This window comes from Sinocyclocheilus grahami, unplaced genomic scaffold, assembly GCF_001515645.1.
Source record: "Sinocyclocheilus grahami isolate Dianchi unplaced genomic scaffold, SAMN03320097.WGS_v1.1 scaffold12884.1, whole genome shotgun sequence".
NCBI classification, from domain to species: domain Eukaryota; kingdom Metazoa; phylum Chordata; class Actinopteri; order Cypriniformes; family Cyprinidae; genus Sinocyclocheilus; species Sinocyclocheilus grahami.
The window spans coordinates 1-1,070 of NW_015514653.1; the positions used below are offsets into that span (position 1 = coordinate 1).

Here is a 1,070-nt window from a genome sequence, read left to right on the forward strand (position 1 = left end):
TGTAGCCTCCCATGCTGGACTGGTTGCTGTATCCTCCAGTGTAGCCTCCACCCATCTGCTGCCCTCCATGTCCATAAGACGACTGGTTTCCTAAGAGAAAAATAAATACAAAAAAAAGTCTTAAATATATATATATACATTTTCTGCCAATGGGCTCAGAAAAAAAAAATCAACAATTCAAACAAGTTAAAAGCCCAAGGACAGACATTCGTTCTGGTTTTAAACAAAAAATGTCACAGTTCAAAAAAATTTTCATTTTGTTCAATTTCACAGAAAACAAGACTTCATATCTTCAATTTGCATCAAGTAAATGTATGTTGATTTAAGCATGTTAGCCATTTGTATTGGAAAACAAAACAAAAACTAAAAAAAAGCACCAAATTAAGACTGTAGAAGCCCTGATTTTTGTGACATTAATATAGCATCTTTATATACGGTCACATTATTTATACTTACCCATTCCCCCCATCATCTGCCCTCCGTAGCCCCCATTACTGCCCCCTGCTGTTGAGTTTAAGAACAACTCAACATAACGGTGTTCTGAAAAGAAAAAAGTGGTTTAAAATTGGTAACATTCTCATTTAATATCAATAACAAAAGCAATTCCTTCTAGTCAGGTTACACCTAACTTACGCATGTTTGCTTTGTCCTTTGACATTGCAGCCACGGCATCTTCATGTGTCGCAAATTCCACATCAGCCTCACCGGTTACTCGCCCATCTGGACCAATCTCAATGTGCACACGCACCGGGTTCAGAGGAGAGAAAAACTGCACAGAAAAGGTTTAACTTACTTTAAACATATTATTTGATATCCAAATGTAATGCATTTCAAAATGACCATAAATTTCATATAAAAATCATGTACATCAAACACCCCCAACTCACATTGTAGATATCGGGTTCTGTTGCCCGGTAAGGCAGTCCCCTCATATGAACACAATGACCTGTGGTACTCTGAAAATTACCACCATCACCATAACGTCCCTCTGACACTCCTATTTAAAAAATAAATACACAAGTAAAATATATATACACAGGTGCATCTCAATAAATTAGAATGTCATGGAA

General features: G+C 36.6%; 1 protein-coding gene across 1 annotated transcript in view; it reads right to left on the reverse strand.

The window, feature by feature from the left end:
- Nucleotides 1-6: 6 nt before the first annotated feature.
- The window catches only part of LOC107578939 (heterogeneous nuclear ribonucleoprotein H2-like), a gene marked incomplete at its 3' end in the record, with an annotated part of 5,702 nt that continues 4,638 nt past the window's right edge, over nt 7-1,070 (reverse strand). Inside the window, exons 5-8 of the mRNA XM_016264837.1 lie at nt 888-997; nt 634-769; nt 457-540; nt 7-90 (exon numbers count right to left, since the gene is read on the reverse strand). Of these exons, the coding sequence (XP_016120323.1) occupies nt 7-90; nt 457-540; nt 634-769; nt 888-997 (414 nt within the window). The remainder of the gene's footprint in view (nt 91-456; nt 541-633; nt 770-887; nt 998-1,070) is intronic.